The sequence below is a fragment of the Anolis sagrei genome, chromosome 1 (assembly GCF_037176765.1).
Source record: "Anolis sagrei isolate rAnoSag1 chromosome 1, rAnoSag1.mat, whole genome shotgun sequence".
Lineage (NCBI taxonomy): Eukaryota > Metazoa > Chordata > Lepidosauria > Squamata > Dactyloidae > Anolis > Anolis sagrei.
In genome coordinates this window covers 282,373,095-282,389,290 of record NC_090021.1, presented here as the reverse complement: position 1 = coordinate 282,389,290, position 16,196 = coordinate 282,373,095, and the positions used below count along the sequence as shown (strand labels likewise).

Below are 16,196 nucleotides of genomic sequence, written 5' to 3'. Positions count from 1 at the left end.
GGTTGCACATTACAGTTCTGTTTTGCAGTGAAATTCAACAACTTGAGCATATTAACTCACAGCAGTGCTACAAAGATTTTATACTAACATTTATTTCTAAAAAATGTTAGCTGCAAAATACTGATGCAAAATACTGATCTAAAGTTTCTAAACTTCCATATTTAAAAAAAATGTTATTTTAGTTGTTGAAATCCCAATGTAAACGGAAAAGGTTTCAAATGGCTGATGTGTGCGATTCAACAAGCACAGAAGAGAAGAGGAACTTCATCAGAACACAAGAGGTCTTTGCATTCAAAACGAAGAGTCATTTCTAATAGAAATTAGCCAAAGCTTAGTCTTGGACTGGTTGATGTTTCCTAAAAGCATCCAGGACATAAAATATTGCACTCTAAGGGCAGTACCAGTGCATGTAACCAGTTTCCTACATTATGATCAGCACAGAGAAACTCCAGAACATTGGCAGTTCATCAAGGTCTGAGGACTAATTGCTGCCACAAAATCCAAATATGAAGCAGATTTCCTCATTCACTTCAGCCTCAGGAAAGAAAGGGAAAGGAACTGGAAAGCAATTCCTTGTTTGAGGTTTTCACAGTGGCATTTTCAACTTTGTAGCCCTTAGGACATAATTTAACTTGCTGGGATGGGACTAGGGCCCCTTCCACACATCTGAATAAAACCCCACATTATCTGCTTTGAACTGGAATATATGGCAGTGTGGGCTCTGATAACCCAGTTCAAAGCAGATATTGTAGGGTTTTCTGCCTTGATATTCTGAGTTATATGTGTGGAAAGGCCCTAGGAGGCACTGCTCTACAGTGGCTCTGTTCCTTCCTAGAGGATCATACCAGAAGGTGCTGTCTTCAGGGGGCATGTAACCCCATCCAGAATGGGTTGCATCCCCATATCCTGATCTGCCTTACAGCTGTAAGGAGTACCTCTGTCTTGTCAGGATTTAGTTTCCATTCTGGGTGAGGTTACATGCCCCCTGAAGACACATGTTCGCAGCCTGGAGGTGATCCTGGATCCATTGCTGACACTGGAGCTCCAGGTGTCACAGTGACCAGGAGTGTCTTTGCACAATTAAAGCTTGTGCACTCGCTGTGCCCATACCTTGAGACAGAGGATCTGGCCACGGTAGCACATGCCCTAGTTACATCTCGATTGGGCTACTGCAATGTGTTCTACGTGGGGCTGCCTTTAAAGAGCACTCAGAAGCTTCAACTGCTTTAGTGAGCAGCAGCCAGGTTACTAACTGGAGTTCCGTACAGGGAGAGAACAACTCCCATGTTATGGCAGCTCCACTAGCTGCCAGTTTGCGAAATTTAAAGTGCTGATGGTTACGTTTAAAGCTCTAAATGGTTTGGGTCCAGACTTCCTGACACATCGCCTCTCCTCATATCAACCTGCCCAGACACTGCAGTCACCAGGGGATGCCTTCCTCTTGATCCCACCCCCGTCTCAAACCCGGCTGGTGGGGAAAAGGAAGAGGGCCTCCTCTGCAGTTGCAGTTGCCTCCCGCCTCTGGAATTCTCTCAAAAGGAAATGAGAATGGCCCCTTCACTATCCTCTTTCAAAAACTGTGTTTTATTGATTTTATGATTTAATTAGTGATCCATTATTTATATTGCTCATTTGATTTATTATTATTTCATGTTGTTAGTTGCCCTGAGTCCCCATGGGGAGAGGGGGCAAGATACAAATAAAGTTTTGATTGATTGATTGATTAACAAGCCTGCTGATCCAAAGCACATTCTGGTTCGTTTTGGAATTCTATTTCAACTAAAGTTGTCACGCCCATTTCACCAAGACCCAGAACAATACACCAGAGCATACTGCTTCCTTTATTCTGATGTATGCTTTTACATGTATATTTTCAAAATACCATAAGGACTGCAAGCAGCATTACAATGATCATTTTTTCTGTCTCAGGGTTAAAGTTCTCCAGCCATACACCTTGTCCCTATTATCAACTGTGGGCCATGAAAAATTCTGCCACTTCCCATTGATCATAACATAACACAATTCAGATGCAAAAACCTTAGGTTTTTTGCTAGCATATCAAATAATTTACTGATGTTTAAAGTACCATTCCACAGACCAAATGGCTTGATAACCCTGAATTATAGTTGAAAGTATCCAACTAATCTGCAATTTCTTTTATAGAGTCTTATGAAGCACATGGGCAAGATCCTGAATCTCTACAAAGGAGAGCAGATATAGAAAATAAGTATTTAGAAGATTATTTTTATATGTCAAAATTTAGAGTCATCAGACAACTTGGCATAACATTTGATACACCATGTACTGTATATAGTTGATCGGTATGGGCAATCAGTCAAAAATCCTAGGAAATTACTACAATCTCACTTTTGATTTGTTGTCTTTTTCTAAATTAAGGAAGGTTTGCAATTAGGAAAATTTAATTATTAACAAATCCAAAATATATTATTTATTTATTTATTTATTTATTTATTTGCCACATATGTACCCTGCCATTCTAAACACCAAGGGGGACTCAGAATGGCCTTACACATCGGAACCAATTCAATGCCTTAAAAACAACATACAGTTAATAAAAAATCATGTTAAAAACCAAAGAATTAAAAACATCCAAAACAATTATATCAATTATTAAAATCACACAATCCAAGGTCCTAATCCAGAGCTATTCCAGTTGTCATTGCACAGATTCTACATTCTAAACACCAAGGGGTACTCAGAGTGGCCTTACACATCGGAAACAATTCAATGCCAATTCAATTTATTGCACTGCAGTTATTCTTCAAAAGCTTGGTCCAATAGCCATGTTTTAATGTTATTTCTGAAGGCTACGAAGGAAGGAGCTGATCAAATCTCACTGGGGAGGGAGTTTCACGGCCGAGGGGCCAGCTCTGAGAAGGCCCTGTCTCTTGTCCCCACCGACCACGCCTGTGAAAGAGGTGGGACTGAGAGGAGAGCCTCCCCAGAAGATCTTAATCTCCACGACCTGTATTGCTACCTAATTATAATTCAACCTGAATTTCCTATATTACATTACTATCCAGATTTTGTAAGTCCAACTGAATTGTTTCTGATCCTGTTAAATTGCTCAGTTTTCATATTTCCTATGCTATTATACATTTTCATCCACCTTACTGAACCAATTACTCTTTAATCAGCCTACCGCATATTGGCCTCCCCCCCTTTTTTTCAAATGTTTGCTTGATGCTTGTCTATTATTGTTATTAGTTGCTTGATGCTTGTCTATTATTGTTATGTTGTTTTATGCTTTTTAAATTGCATTTTGTTATTTCTTTGCTTTTAATTGTATGTTCCCTGGGCTTGGCCCCTTACTGCCCCGAGTCCCTTCGAGGAGATGGAGGCAGGGTAGAAAAATAAAGTTTTTCTTCTTCTTCCACAGTGGTTCAAAAAGGGAGATACGTACAGACAGGTAAGCTGGGCTGGAAATGTTTAGGGCTTTATAGGCCAAAGCCAGCACTTTGAATTGTGCTCGGTAGAAGACTGGCAGCCAGTGAAGTTGATGCAACAGGGGGGAGCATAGCTAACTATACCTTGTAAGAGAAAGCACCCCCAGAAGTTGTGTTTAGATGGACATTTAATTGAGTTTTATATTTAATACGGTTTTCAAAATCTGGGAGTAAAACTATCTGTTGTCTCATTACTGAATAGGCATAGAATTTACCCATAAGATAACTGTTCCAGAACCTGAACACTATTAAAACCCCTTCTTAAAAAAACAATCCTTTGTCTACATCTACTCAAAAATCAGGCCTATCATACCTATACTTTACAAAGTTCTAGGCAATGTGATTCTGCCCTGTAATAACTGCAGGAAATGACTTTATATTTGTTAAAATGCTAGGAGGCAAACCATAAGGCAAAGAGATTGACATAAATGGCACAATACTGGAGTCTTCATTCACCAAACACAGTTATTAAAGAGGGCTTGAGACAAAACACTTTATCCCTCATTCCTCAAGAAACCATTATAGGGCTCAGTGGGTTGTATACACTGACATACTATTTCTGTCAAAATTGAACTCAGGGAAGCAAATTCTGGCAACTTGGAGCAGAGCCCAACTGTGCTCAAACCAAAAAGTTAAACTCCAAACTGACTTAGATATAACATTTGCTCATGCATACAAATCTTCACAAACTGGCGAAGTATAAAAGTTCAAGACAAACAACAAGTATAGGTATAGTAAGCAGTGTCTGCCCTGATTAATAGGATGATAATAAATGAGGACTATGCTGTGATATGAACTCAGTGACCTACTTCATGGCATTTATCTGCAATACAGGCACTTTCCCTTCCTTGACATAAAATATAGTTATTCCTGACAAGGGTAAAAACCTGTTGTAGGCACAATAAGGGGATTACTTGTAGTCATAATCAACCCTCATAGAAATAAAGTTCCCTTTCCTATACCTCGTCATACTGGATGAGGCAAGAGCATTTACCTAAAAGTGGGAATATCATTGAGTGTATAATGTTCTCTCTTTCTATGAGGTTTCATGCAGTAGAGTTGCATAAGAGGGGGACAGGACATTTCAACCTTCATTATCTCGCAGAAGAAAAAATAAGTCAAATTACAAGGATTATCTGGTGAGTCTATCAAAATGTCTCTTTCTGGAATTATATCAGCAGTGTAAACATAGAATTCAAGCAGTAGATTGATGACAGTGGAAATGTAAAACATCATAAAATAAAACTCCATTTACCTGGCATAGATCTTCCAAATAGCAAGACGTCAGTTGCCTTGACCGGAATATATGGTGTCACTGAAGCAGACATATAGATTCTGGCCTTAACAACTAGTCCCATCGTCCCATCAAACAAACCAAAGTTTAAGACACCAGGTCGAACTTAACTAATTTAGAAACACTAAGTTGAACAGGTCTTGATAACTCTAGTAGTAGATTGGGGGATCCTTGTTATTTCCCTTTTACCTCAGCAGGAACCCCCTCCCCTTACAAAAGCTTTTGGCTAGACACCCCCCCCCCCACCCCCCCACCCCCACCCCGGCAAGCCATTGGGTATGTGTGCCTGATATGGATCGCTTATGTTTGAAATTTGCTTTTTTGTTTGTCTGGGTTTCCTTCTGATTTCTCGGTTTTTGGGGATCATGCTAGAACTCCTGGCAGGCAACATGTAGCCTGTCGAGAGTGAAAAAAATCTTCTGCTATCTTTTTATCACAGTCTAAAACAAGTATCTAAGGCTATCTATATAGAACCAGTGTTTTGCATAATAATAAACACATTAATGTCCGCAGTGTGAGGACCTTCCTCAAGGAGTGAAGCTTAACACGCATCATCAGCGGCTTGAAACTGCCGCCGGCCAGAGACTGAGAAAACAGAGGGGTTGTTAAGGACTTGGCAAACACAGTACATACTTAGCAGAGAGTTACCTGCTTAGTCACACATTGCACAAGGTCCTGCTACTTTAAGAAGAGTATATTTTCCTAATAACTTCAAGTCCACTTTGTATACAGTTGAAATGAGAAAAATTTTCCATACACCATATTCAAGGTGATTGATACACAAAACATAGCTGTGTGTTATGGATCCAACAGGTGACTGGCTGTGGCTATTTCCTGATAAATGTTATAATCCAGCTCCTCTGCTCACAACTGTGTGAACTGGGTTTTTTTTAAAGCACTGCACAAACTTTTCCTTTGCAGCAAGGCTTATCATCCAACTTATTACATGCAGATGAGATATTGTACTACTGTCACTAGCTCATGGAACTGCTTTGCATTGGCAACAATATCCTTACAGAATGTTTTCAGAGATCATGGGAGAGCTCCACGGAATGATGGAGCTGAGATTTTAAATTCAAAATATTCACTCAGCCATGGCAAGCAGAAAGTCTCTACCTGAAAGCAATGTTTTTTGGAAGAGTTATTTGTCATGTGGCACTGATTACGGCAATTACAGACTTGAAATCCTCTAACCACAATTTAACTGTGATGGTATTCTATTACTGGAAATGGTGAGAGAAAAATAGTGCATCTAGTATCCTGTTTGGTGAAGTATACAGTTACACCAATTAGTGTGATTCAACTGCTGTGCCCATACAAACAGCATATTATACTGAGATGTACAGCACAAAGAGAACCAAAAAGTGCCTTTAGGAGCTTTGCAGAACACTTGTAAAGACACCAACTTCTCTTTTGAAAGGGTCTGGAGGCATTTCAGACATATTTCAATCATTCTTCAATTTTATATAACAAGAACAGGTTGCTTACCTGTAGCTGGTTCTTTGAATGGCCATCTTTGCCATCATACAAGTAAGTTTCATGGCTGTACCCCATTCAGAAACTAGGGATGAATAGTTTGTTGGAACACTCCACCCGCTCCTGCGTACCATGCATGTCCCAGGCCCCTTCTACACTGTCATATAATTATCAAATTATTATCAAATCAGAAAATCCACCTTATCTGAAATGTATTATATGAGTCCACACTGCCATATAATCCAGTTCAAAGCAGATAATCTGAATTTTATGTGGTAATGTAGAGGGGGCCCCAGGCTGATGAGCTATTTAACCTTCAAGTTTTGGAATCTACCATGAAATTACTGGGACCTGAAAGAGCAGAGGTATGACATGACTGTGTGAGGACATAGACAAGCAACCTGCTCTTCTTCATGGTTTCTTTGCCTCACACAAATGGGTGACTATGAAGTTTACTAGAAAACAGCAGGAGAGGGCCCCATAGAACAGAAGACAAGATAGAGTGCCCAAAACAAGTATCTATTTTGGCCCTCTGAGTCAATGGAGGGATTGCGACGAGGCAAAGAGGCCCAGTTTTTCAAAGTCTGCAAAGTAAACTGCTGACAAATATGGCACTTTTCCACAATAAGGCCATCTTACAAACAAAACAAATACAGGAAATGTCCATAAGGAAAAGACAGAAACTTTGCAGTTGTGAGACATGTGGTGTTTGAAGACAGAATCCATAGAAAAGAGAGTGAAAGGAGATGAGACAGAGGAAAGTCTAAAGTTATGAGGCATATTTATTTTATTGAGACAAAATATTAAAGATGAAGAAAGCCTAGGAATGCAATGGAATAATAGGAATAATAGAGAAAATACTGGGTGGAGGCTCTGTTCAATGGTGTCACTCTGCCAGAGGACTGAGATAAGCTGAAGGAACTGTACCTTGGCAGACTGGGACATACACAGTACACAGAAAGGGACAGGGTAGGGTGTCCCACCAAATTACTCAGCTCTAGAAGGTTCTGAAGGGGAACTCAGTATTGGTGTGAAATACATTTGTGTGAGGCAGAAAAACTATGGAGAAGAATTTAAACCAGCGATACTACACTACACTTGATCTTACACAAAAGGCAGAGAAGCGATAGAATTTAAACCAAGATGGGAAAGATGCAGCTCTTCAAATGGTGTTGAACTTCAACTCCTCACATTCCTAACCACTGTCTATGGTACCTAAAGATATTAAACTTGTATTCCAACAACCAGAAGGCCCCATGATTCCCACCCTGGAACAACACATTCAGGAGTACAACAGAGAAATGTTAGTAGAATTTTATCACACAGAGCTTCACACACCAGAGAAAAAAAGCAGACTGCTACCACTCAGTATATTTCCAAAAGTTAGGCAATAAAATGATCTTTAAGGGGAAAAAAAACCTTATTCTTCAAATCCACAATATGAACAATACATATTTCATTTTAACATTTTTTGTTAGTTTGGTACAATGTATTTGCTTTAACCACAATTAATGTTATTGTTAACAATATTTATAAGATATTTATCCAAAGCAAATTGTAGAGGAATTGGTCGAGATACCTAATATTTAATTTCATGCAAAACTCTAGTTTGTGACTACATTTGGATATACGAACACAAGGAGAAGAAATTCATTCAATCAGTAATGTCATTCAATAAAGGATGCAATTATCTCTGGATTTCTAATTAAACTCATGTTCTAATAAAACTACTGTGAAGAAAATAAATCTTTCTTTTGATCATGTCAAATCTCCTTATTCCAGAGTTTCCATTCTTATTGTAGATAGCGAAAATTTGTTTCATCAGCTGCTTCAAGGAAACAGAATAAGAGTCACTGGGGAAAACAACCCAGTTGGTTCTTGCATCAACTCAACAAACTTCACTTTCCCATTTGCTTACATATTCTTTACTATTTAGGACTTGAATCTGCTATTCTAGCATAAAAGCATAGAGGCAAATATCTCCCAATCCCAAAGTGAAAAAAAGCTGGAATTCAACCTTTCAATTGCTAACTATAGTTAGGAATACATGAAAGAATACAGTTCTACCCTATTATGGGTTTGTCTACCTAGTTCAGCATCATCAAGGAAGTCTTTTCAGGGTTTCAAGGTTACTTGGCTGAAAATGTCAATAAGTGAATCTAGAAGCCTTTGCTATAAAATACATGTTCTTCCATGATGTTGCAGCTCTTTTTCCAAAGCCTACAAAATTGTGGAAGCTTCCTCATTTGATTGTAACAAAGGTTAGGAAGCTTTATGGCATGAAGGAAGTATGAACACTTGTCAATTATAAGGCTTTAGTTCCCCTGTTCACCAAAATATGCACAGCCTTAAGAGTATTCTTGGATCCATCAATGCACCTGGGTTGTCAGATTGTTTTGAATTTAACAACACTCATTCATTCCTGCTGTCTTAATAACCTTGACACTTATAATAAGCTGAACATAACACCTACCCTTAAGGATAGCTTGGAAGCGCCAGCTGGATAAGAAAATAGCACATCACCAGGAGCACATTACATCAGTTCTCTACAATTTGTATTGGGTTCTTAGTCCAATTTTGGTTTTGAGTATATAGTTCATGCAGTACATACAGTATCCTTCCCTCTAGCGACCCCTAAAAGCAACTTAGAGAGCTGCTTCTTGAAAATATTATTTCTACCTTAAGTGACTAATAAGAATATAGAAAACCAATCTGTATTCCTTGACACTGGTGGAGTTTCTTTCTCCTGAAGGTACAGTAACTTAGGTACAGCAACATCATAGCAATTAAATTTAGTCATAACTAAACGTTATAAAATTAGTTCATAGAGTACTTTGAGCTTTTTCTTATGGAGCCACTGAGTGGAGTAGGTGTGGAGTGCAGTAGAGACTTCTCCTTGGTCCTTTTTCTCCCCTGGTTTTGCAACTTCCAGCATACCTCCATCCCTCAGCAACTGAGTGGATCTGGAGGGAAGAGAGGAGGAGTGAGCAAGGAACTTGAGAAAGACAAAGGACTTAAGCCTGTTCCTTCATCATAGAATCATAGAGTTGGAAGAGACCTCATGGGCCATCCAGTCCAACCCCCTGCCAAAAAGCAGGTGAACAAGGACAGCCACAATGCGCCCGGGCACATAACTGCAACTAGTCATTAGCCAGTGGGACAATGCTGCATCCAACCATTGCTGGTTATCATGAAGCAGCTGGGAAAGGGGCACTGAACAAAGAGATGTGGTTTCCCTTCTTGTTCATTGTCCACAAATGTAAATGCATCAGTGCAACCACAGGCAGTGGTGGTTTTGCAAATGTGTCATGTAAAAAGATTATATTTATAGAAAGTTAGTGAGGCGCAGTTGGGAATCATTGCACTCTTTCACACAATGTGACCACGATAAGGTGTCTTGTTCCTGTAAAAATGGGCACTGCATGGAAACTCCAAGGATGGCTTACCAAGGTAGGGCAAGGGATATAGAAGACCAGAGAATTCAGAAGCACTGCTGAAAAGGAAAGTGAATCTGCTGTGGTAGGACAAACTCCTGACAGATCTACCTAGGTCATGCTAGCATATTTTTCAAAGTAAGTAATACCAGACTAACCCCCCTTGTCTTTTTCTTGACCATTATAATCTTGGTAGATCAGAGGAATGCTGTGGATGTAGTATATCTTGATTTCACTGAGCTATTTGACAAGTTCTCTCATTATATTCTTGCAGATGAATTGGAAACTATAGGCTGGAAAGCACTACAGCTAGGTGAATTGGTAGTTGGTTGATGTACTGAACCCAGAAAGTATTTAAACATGGTTGTTCTTCTTCCTGGAGAAGACTGACTACTAAGATGCCTCAAGGTTCTGTCTTGGGCCTGGTGTTGTTCGGCCTCTTTATAAATGACTTGGACAATGGAAAAGATGGCATGCTTATCAACATTTCAGATTATCCCACATTGGGATCTAATACCCCAGATGACAGAATCAGAATGGAAAAGGATCCTGATAAACTTAAAAGCTGAGCCAAAAATCTAAAAAATAAAACGAATGAACAAAAAACAAAAACAAAGTGCACAAATGTAAAATGGACAAAACTTGCTTTGGTAGTCATACAAGTAAAAAGGATCTACGGATCTTATTAAACCAAACAAAAATGACTAAATATCATGTTGCAGTAGCCAAAAAAGCCAATGGAATTTTAGGCAATATCAATGAAAATATAGTGTCTAGATGAAGAAATGACATGCCTGGAGGAAGGTGACCAAGATGATAAAAGGTCTCGAAACGAAGTCCTATGAGGAAAAACTGATAGAGCTGTGTGTGTTTACTTTGGAAAAAAGAAGACTTGAGTGATGATACGACAGCCACCTTTAACATTTCATAGGATATCATTTAGCTTTTTCCCTGCTTCTTCACGAACTAGAACATAAATTACAAGAAAAGGGATTGCACCTAATGATCTTCCAACTCTATGACTCTGGTTTTATTATCTGATTCATTCCAGGATCAAGCAGTGGCTTTGGGGGGGGGGGGGGGGGAACTCGGCAGTTCTCCAGCAACCACATCAATAGGGATTAAGAAACTCTAGCCAACTATCTGAAAGACTGAGTGATTAAGCTGATTGAGGAGAAATTATCCAAAGGCAAATGTACTTGTATATTTCTCTTTCTCTAGACAGAAGCTTATTTCTTACTAGTGTTAGGTGAAGTCATATTGTACAAAGCTGAGGTATACTGGCAGAAACAGTTCATCCATGAATAAGAGTTCAAAATTTGTCCCCAAAGAAGAAAACTCATGTACTTATTCTGTGCCATAGTGGAAAAAGTCATACCACCAAAGAGTAGTAAGTTTGAAGAGGGATTTTTAATTAAAATCAGGTTAGTGGGTCACAATTCAATAAAACTCTTTATAGAGCAGTCTAAATGCAGCATACCTCTCCCTACCCCATGAGAAAATCCTGTTCAGCGGAAGCTGCTTAGAAAGGGATTTCCTCTCTCCTATTTTATAGAACAGCAGCAATGGTAGCTTGGGGCACTTTATGAGAAGTGGGCCATAAATCCTGCCCAATTAGTGCAGACAGTACACAGGCACCATTTGTGTGGAGTATATATCCCACACAAGAACACTTCAGGAGGTAAAGATCAGAATAAACAGAAGCAAGATGAACAAACATAAGCCACTGAAGTGGCCCCTTCTCCAGAAATTCACGATGACATTTTCTTGCCTTGTTTGCTCTTCCCACATTGCCCTCTCACTCAGTTTAGCAGTAAGACTTCAGACAGCATTTTCTTAATAGAATCATAGAATTGGAAGAGACCTCATGGTCCATCCAGTCCAACCCCCTGCCAAGAAGCAGGAAAATCACATCTAAAGCATCCCCGACAGATGGTCATCCAGTCTTTGCTTAAAAGCCTCCAAAGAAGGAGCCTCTACCACATTCCAGGGCAGAGTGTTCCACTACTGAACAGCTCTCGCAGTTAGGAAGTTCTTCCTTCAAGTAGTTTCTAATGTATTGCAACAAGGTTTTTGGGGCCAAGCATGTGTGACTTGCCCAGGTTCTCTCAGTGGGTTTTCATGGTCAAGTAGAAAATTGAATCCCGTTCTCCAGTCCTAGTTCAATGCTCAAACCAGAACATCACACTTGCTCCTTAAAGACTAGTAACATACTCTTTCTCACCAGTTCACTTTAATTTGCAAGTAAGTAATCATAAATCATTCTTCATCAATGATTAAAAATCTAAATTGGAGACAAACCAGCCATAGAATTCTTGTCACTTCTTCTTTGGTTTGGCCTATATTTCATCAGTATTATTGCAACTGCACAACTGGGGATTCAGTGTCTAGCATTTATTATTGAGGAAGGGGGACACCATCTTCATTTTCTCAAATGTTCAGTATCATTGTAATACAAATGTATCAGAAGTCATTATTGGGTATTAAATGAACTAAATGACAAGATAAGGCAGCAATATTTCTTGACCCATTCTATAAAACAAGTGAGGCATAACAGGATAATTTTCATCCATCAAATTATATTTAGGAGTAAAAATTTACCATGTTCTCACTCAAATATAAATCTTAGAGTTTTCCTCGTCACATACTTTTAAGAACTTGCGGAGACCAGAAATCTTGGGATTCCCAGTGGCAACCAAGGATCCTATCTATGCCTGAAGAATGCACTATATTGTTTGCTAGTTAAATACATCAAGATTTTTTGTTTGTTTCTATATATGGCTAAAGATATTTATAGAGCCAGCACAATGTCATGGCTTGAGTTTTGGATTGCAGCTCTTGGGACCAGGTTCACATTCTCTTTCGGCCACGAAAACCTATTGGGTAACCTTGGGCAAGACATATGTTTTCAGCCTCTGAGAATGACCATGGCAAAGGTAAGCCCCCTCTGAACAAATCTTGCCAAGAAAACCCTGTGATAGGCTTAAGGCCTTAGGGTTGTCATAAGTCAGACATAACTTGAAGGCACACAACAAAACAATAATGAGATTTATGGCTACCTATTCTCTGTCTGTATTTATTTATTTTTTTTATTTGGTTCGCTTTTGTCAGTCCATATGTAGCACTTCTGATGTTGTTTCATTTGGATATCGAGCCCCTGGTGGCGCAATGGGTTAAAGCACTGAACTGCTGAACTTGCTGATTGAAAGGTCGTAGGTTCGAATCCGGGGAGCGGCGTGAGCTCCTGCTGTTAGTCCAAGCTTCTGCCAACCTAGCAGTTCAAAAACATGCAAATATGAGTTGATCAATAGGTATTGCTCCGGCAAGAAGTTAACGGCACTCCATGCAGTCATGCCGGCCACATGACCTTGGAGGTCTCTACGCCGTCTCTTCGGCTTAGAAATGGAGATGAGCACCAACCCTCAGAGTCGGACACGATGGGACTCAATGTCAGGGGAAACCTTTACCTTTACCTAATTGTAAGGCAATCAACACATCAACAGCTGAGTTGCTAGTGTGTAATTTCCAGGAAACCAATCTATAGCGGTTTCTCATAAGTTATAAATGCTTGGGAGTTTTCATGTGATGACAGACAGCTATGAGGATAAACATGAAAGAAATGTAACCAGTGTCTCTCCCCCTCACTCTTTCATGAAGGACAGTGAGCACTTTCTCAAACACATTTCTAATCTAAGCAAATAAGAGTTCCAAACTCTAGCCAAGAAACAATGAGATTTATGAAAGCTCTACACCACATCATAAATACATTTTCACCCACGACAGTGGTTTTAAAATGTTTTTAGCATCAATCAATGTTAAAAAATAAAATCTAGTACAGGAAGCAAAATATAAATTCAGATAGTGGCATCTATGATCCCATGCCAGATTTTGCCTCAGTTAATTTTCCTGGTTACATGCAGATTAGATAATTGTAATGTGCAATATACAGGGCCTGCTTTTGAAGACAAGTGAGAAGATTCAAATAGTTCTGAGTAAAGCAGCATCTATGTTGGCAGAGACCAAAAGTTTGCATCTGCAATTATGCATCAACTACACTAACTTTCAGGATTTTGAATTAGGGTTGCCAGGGCAGGAACATTCAGAGCCCAGACCTGGGACTTAGGGACAGATGTTGTATGTAGATGGCAGGCCCTAGTGATTCTAAAAGAGGTGCCCTCTGGTAGCGTCATTGTCATACCACATCAACCACAGCTGCTCATAGACTACATCTCAAGCTTTTCTTTAAAAAGATATCAAGAAAAGAAACAAGGAAATGCTTTGCTAGTTGAAAACTAAGTTTTCTAAAGTCTGTATTGACGGAGCAAGGAGGGTGGCAAGATGAAAATTTCCCCCAGCTTGGTTTGTAGCATATTTGCAAATACTGCTTTTAGAAACATGTGGGAGTTATTGTCCAATCATAGAAGTTTTCCAGTAAAACAAATGTTTTTCCAAACTACTTTTAGTTACTTCTACTAAACAGTGTCTCTTACTGGCACCTTTTCTTCTTTCTACACAGGTTGTGAACCCTACTCATAATTATAGTACTTAACATCACCAAATATCTCTGCTTGAACATGCAAATCTACTCAGTGACCTTGGACAAGTTACACTCTTTTAGTCTTACAGAAAGGCACAGGCAAACCCTTTTTGAATAAATTCTGGCAAGAAAATCTTGTGTTTGTCTTAGGGTCATCATAAGTGCAAAATTGCTTGAAGGCACGGAAAGACAACAACAAGATGGTAGAGATAGTGACGACGATAAACCAACAGTGCAACAGAAGCTAATGGGACAATCCTATCTATATATGCCTCTTAAAACATCTGATTCAATTTGATAGAACTTATAACATTAAAATGAAAAGAATAAAACATATTTTAGCCATAGTTTCAAAGTTTTCCAGAGACATGAGAAGGCTAAGGAAAAAAACAGAGGAAAGTGGGGGGAGGGGAGATTGAGTTTAGTTTGGAAACGTGGGGATAAAAGAAGAAGATTGCAGCATCAAACAGTGGAAAGCACAGGGATGAACAAGATATATGCAAACTAGAACATTAAGTAGGCAAGAAAAAATATGTATTTATTTACCAAGGCGACTCAAGGCGGTTTACAGTCAGCACAATTCAATGCCCCCAACAACATAAAACACAATTTAAAAACATTTAGCAAAAAATATAAAAATCATACAAAACCAATAAAAACATAAATCCTCAGTGTCTCCTTACAGGAAGAAAAGGGGGAACTATGTAAAGAGGGATACGATGAGTGGAAATAGATGTGGGAGCAGAAGGACGGCAGAGAAAAGGAAATTGGTATTTATTCAGAAGTTGTATAAAGGGAATATAAAATGATACCATTTGAGAGACATATAGGATTCTTTTTTACTTTTGTCTTTCATGTTCATTTTGTTTGCTAACTGAGGCTCCATACCGTGAGAGGACGACTCCCATGTTGTGGAAGCTCCACTGACTGCCGGTCTGCTTCAGAGTTAAATACAAAGTGCTGGTTGTTACCTATAAAGCCCTAAACTGTTCAGGTCCAGGCTATTTGTCTAACTGTATCTCCTTATATAGACCATCTCATGCACTGTGGTCAGCGGAGGGGGCCCTACTCTCGATCCCACTCCCATCACAAGCGCGGTTGGTAGGAACAAAAGAGGGGGCCTTCTCTGTGATCGCTCCCCATCTCTGGAACTCCCTCCCAAAAGAGATAAAATGGCCCCCACTCTACTCTCCTTCAAAAAAACTCTTTAAAACACACTTTTGCACTTTGGCTTATGGAGGAGAACTAGGATATTCTAGATCAAAGCTACTGGAAGGTTGGCTGATTTATTAGTACCCCGTGGCCACTGTTGTACATTTTAAAGAACAACTACAACAGCCAATGTTCATATATTTTAATTGTTTAATTGCAATAGATGTTAACATTGACTATGACTATGTTTTTAAGGTACTCTGTTTTATGTTTCTGTACCCTGTTTTTCATTTTCAATGTTTAATTTTTGTTCATGCATTTAGTTCTTTGTATTATTTTGTATTATGTTATATTGCTTTGATGTATTTACGCTTATTTGGGCACTGAAAGTTTGCCTTCTTTGTGTGTAAACTGCTCTGAGTCCCCTTGGGAAGAGAGGGCGGTCTATAAATAAAGTTTTATTATTTAGTATTTTAAAGTCAATGCAGATATTAATCTATTTTATATGTCTTGGACATTACCATGAGGAAATATTATTGACTTCTAAGAAATAAATCTTCCAGATCTTGGTTTTTCTGCTGGAGGTATAACATTGGCAAGTTTACAAAAACTGGTAGATTCTGTTATATACGTACATTCCACACACATCTATGGCACAAACAATTACTAGGTGAAACTGGGAGAAGTACCTGAAACAATAAAGTCAGTGTATCATTTTTCTGTTTCATTTAATACTGCTTCTAATTTAGTTCCCATAAAGACGCCAGCACTGATATCTGACTGCTCAACAGATTAATATCAGACAGTCTAAAATAAAGTAAACATTTTTATCTATA

General features: G+C 39.0%; 1 protein-coding gene across 13 annotated transcripts in view; it reads right to left on the bottom strand.

The window, feature by feature from the left end:
- Nucleotides 1-16,196, bottom strand: part of RAD51B (RAD51 paralog B) — a 349,885-nt gene that overhangs the window by 167,394 nt on the left and 166,295 nt on the right. Inside the window, exon 10 of one of the 13 annotated variants that reach the window (XM_067462795.1) lies at nt 7,930-9,200. The exons of 10 other annotated variants lie outside the window; for them this stretch is intronic. In XM_067462795.1, the coding sequence (XP_067318896.1) occupies nt 9,084-9,200 (117 nt within the window). In that variant the 3' untranslated portion in view covers nt 7,930-9,083. Of the gene's footprint in view, nt 1-7,929; nt 9,201-12,365; nt 12,943-16,196 lie in introns of those variants that run through there. 2 more of the 13 variants (XM_067462796.1, XM_060762232.2) reach the window with 2 other exon arrangements.